The sequence below is a fragment of the Chrysochloris asiatica genome, unplaced genomic scaffold, assembly GCF_000296735.1.
Source record: "Chrysochloris asiatica unplaced genomic scaffold, ChrAsi1.0 scaffold00599, whole genome shotgun sequence".
Lineage (NCBI taxonomy): Eukaryota > Metazoa > Chordata > Mammalia > Afrosoricida > Chrysochloridae > Chrysochloris > Chrysochloris asiatica.
In genome coordinates, this window is record NW_006409117.1 from 119,288 (window position 1) to 123,060 (window position 3,773).

Genomic DNA, 3,773 nt, shown 5'->3' on the forward strand with positions numbered 1-3,773 from the left:
TTACTGCTATTTTCATTGTAAGCTATAACATTTCAAACCTTTATTACTTTATCTTAACCCGCCAGCCTCATCTTTCTCTGGTATTTTGTTTTAAATCTGTGATCTATTAGTGATATGCATATATATTTTTATAAAGAATATACTTATATTTATTTGTATTATGTAGTATATAATAGGACTCAGGTGAAGCTAGTGTCCTTAATGTACAGAAGGACTTAAAATAAAATCCAGGAACCCATGTATATCTTCTTATTAGTGAATTTTGTCTCTATGCTCTTGAGTAACATAGTGTTTTTAACCTATTTTTTCTTTAACCTAGAGATCTCTTTAGCCAAATGGAATTTTTAAGTAAAACTTTATTATATACAATCAATGACAGTGACCTCTTTCTCCCAGTTAGCTCAAGTTTCCTCACTTTCTTAGGTTCTTCCATTACAGAATAGTTCTGATTGGGTACGAACAACTTAGAATATATTTGTTTGTATGAGAATTCCTGAGATGAGAATCTATTCTAAGTAAATTTATATTATAGTAAATTTATATTAAAAGGTTTAAAATAAAGAAGAAGATATATTGAGGGTCCAAGTTTAGTTATGGAGTAGAGGAAGTGATAGGGAAAGGTTGTTATCAGTTACAGGGAAAACATATGAGGAAACTCCTGGTGTGGTGCTGTGGGTTAATGAGCCAGACTGCAAAGCTGTTTGAACTGCAAGATTGGCAGTTCAAGCTCACCCACTGTTCCTTGTAAACCCTATGCAGGGTAGCTATGGGTTGGAACCAATTTGACGGCACTTCACAACACAACAACAACCTATTCATCATCATATCAGGGGCAGAGAAGTTGAGTCACAATAGAAAGATTTACTAATACATATATCGCTATGGGTCAGAACCGACTCGACGGCACTTAACAACAACAAATATAATAAAGCAACTCATTTTATGTGACTCACTATCCTTACTTTAAAGCAACCAAAACATTATGTACTTGATATCTAAGAGCTATTTCCAGATCCCATAAAAAAACATTGAAACGTTTACTATTTATTTTTCTTTCCAATAACGCTAAAAGAAAGTGGTCTTTTGTGTAGTTCTGCAAAAAGAAACGGACATATTTTTAATCTTTAAATCAGAAGTGCAGGTATAATTAATATTAATAATAATCAATATGTCTATTCACTGGGACATTTCTCTGTATAAGGGCAAATGATCCCCACTATGATCCATTAGTGGAGCCTGGTGTGGTGCTATAGGATAAGCACTGCATCACAAGGTCACTTTGAACCTAAAAGTTGGCAGGGTCTCTATGAGTCATAAATGACTGGACAGCACTTAACAACAAACAGCAACATGATTTATCAGAGTTTAAAATTCCATTTGGATAAAGAGTTCCTCTAGTTTAATACCTGTGTTCAGTCCCTATGAAATGCTCTACTTCAGTCTGTACCACTTATGGCACAAGGACTTTTAGAGAACGATGTTTTCAAGTAAGGCATTTCAAATGTTCCCACACAGTTTTAGAATTTGCACTTTAAAATTATATCATGTAATTAACATTATAATTATGAAAATTTGTTATAGTTGATGCTACATAAGTGAAAAATAGAATTTAATAAGCATTCATATAGCTAACATCCTAATTTTTATATTATATTTGTATATACATATTTATATCAATGATATCAAGAGATCTGCTAATGCTGTGTAATTCCAGGATAAGCATAGGGCGGCTAACAACAGCGTTCTCAGCTCAAACCCATTAACCACTATAGGGGAAAATGAGCAGGCTATCTGCTCCCGAAACAATTTATAGCCTCAGAAATCCTAGACATTGTCACTATGAGTTAGAAAAGACTCGATGGCAGTGAGTTTTGGGTAGAGATATATCAGGTATTCTGAACTTCAACCCTAATAAAATTTCAGCCTGGAAGTGTGTTATTGTGGGAAGTTGGCCTGATTATAACAGAATATTTACAAAGATCACAGGCCTGGAACTATGAGACACTAGCAGCCTTCCCACAACTGACTTCCAACGCATCCTAGACATTGACAAATATACTTTGAAGAGCAAATTTTCCCCAATTGGTAACCAGTTAGCTTTCTTTCTCTCCATCTTTTCCTTTCACCATTTCTCTGTCTCTATGTCCATATGCTTTGTTTGTGGGTGTGGTGATTTTATCTTTAAATAACAAAGTTGAAAAGTTTGAATTTGTCTTATTCAGTGAGTAAACTGGGTTTGTATACAAAAATATACCAGTTGACACTACATAAAAGTTATTGACTCCACCAATGTCTCTATCCAGAATAGGTTTCCTTATAGTCTTTAGATGGACAAACACAATACAACAATACTGAATGAATTCATCCTAATGGGAATCACCAACCGCCCTGAGCTGCAGGTTCCATTGTTTGTGCTGTTCCTCATCATCTACATGATCTCAATGGTGGGCAACTTGGGCATGATCATCCTCACCATGATAGACTCCAAGCTACAAACACCAATGTACTTTTTCCTCAGACACCTGGCTATCACGGATCTTGGTTACTCAACAACTGTGGGACCCAAAATGTTGGTGAATTTTCTTGTGGATGAAAATAGAATTTCCTATTATTTTTGTGCTATACAGCTCGCTTTCTTTCTCGTGTTCATTGTTTGTGAAATTTTCATTTTATCAGCCATGTCCTATGACCGCTATGTGGCCATCTGTAACCCTCTGCTCTATGCAGCCATCATGTCCCAAAGGGTATGTCGAGCACTGGTGACAATCCCTTATCTCTACAGCACCTTTGTTTCTCTTCTGGTCACCATAAAGATTTTTAACTTAACCTTCTGTGGCTACAATGTCATCAGTCATTTCTACTGTGACAGTCTACCATTGTTACCTTTGCTTTGCTCAAACACACATGACACTGAATTAATCATTCTCATTCTAGCAGCTTTTGATTTGATTTCATCCCTTCTAGTAGTTCTTGTCTCTTACCTGCTCATCCTTATCACCATTCTCAGGATGAACTCTGCAGAAGGTCGGCGCAAGGCCTTTGCTACCTGCGCATCCCACCTGATAGTGGTCGTAGTATTCTATGGGACTTTGATCTTTATGTATGTTCAGCCCAAGTCCAGTCATTCCTTCAACACTGATAAAGTGACTTCTATATGTTACACTCTGGTTATTCCCATGTTGAATCCATTGATCTATAGTTTGAGGAACAAAGATGTAAAATATGCCCTACAGAGGACATGGAAAAATATATGCAATATATTTTCTAAAGTTTGATGTACCATATAATTCCTATAGTACATTTTAGGCTTTATACCTTCCTTTGTGTGCCTACAGAAAAAATATAGTAAGCACATATATATTCAACATATATTGAAAAATTACTTCTGCATGCCCATCACTATTCCAAATGCTGTAATTGAGAAGAAAATAACAGAATCTTTCTCCTTTCCTGAATGGTTGATATTGATCATAAGCTTAGTAATAAATAAATTCTATAGTATGCACGGTAGAATATGTTGAAGACCACAAATCAGGCAAATGAATAGATATTCTGAATGTGAGTGGATACTGAATGTCAATGGGAAAAAGCACTTGGTAAAAAAGTGGATTACAAGATTCTAGTGTTTCTTTTTTAAACTATTAGAATAAACATTGTAATGTCGATCTATATGTGTGCGTTTGCATTTATTTAAGCCCTTGCTTTCTGTTTTAGCTTTCAACGTATTGTGGTGTGTATTAGATTCAGGCCAGGTTGCAAGGAATCTTAGTGTA

At 35.4% G+C, this 3,773-nt stretch overlaps 1 protein-coding gene across 1 annotated transcript; it reads left to right on the forward strand.

Annotated features, from left to right (window-relative positions):
* Nucleotides 1-2,327: 2,327 nt before the first annotated feature.
* Nucleotides 2,328-3,275, forward strand: LOC102833127 (olfactory receptor 8K3-like). The gene has a single exon (XM_006877793.1). The coding sequence runs from the start codon at nt 2,328-2,330 to the stop codon at nt 3,273-3,275; it is 948 nt and encodes a 315-aa protein (XP_006877855.1).
* Nucleotides 3,276-3,773: the final 498 nt, after the last annotated feature.

Coding starts and splice junctions, on each gene's coding strand:
- LOC102833127 (XM_006877793.1), top strand. CDS start 2,328: ATGGACAAACACAATACAACAATACTGAATGAATTCATCCTAATGGGA.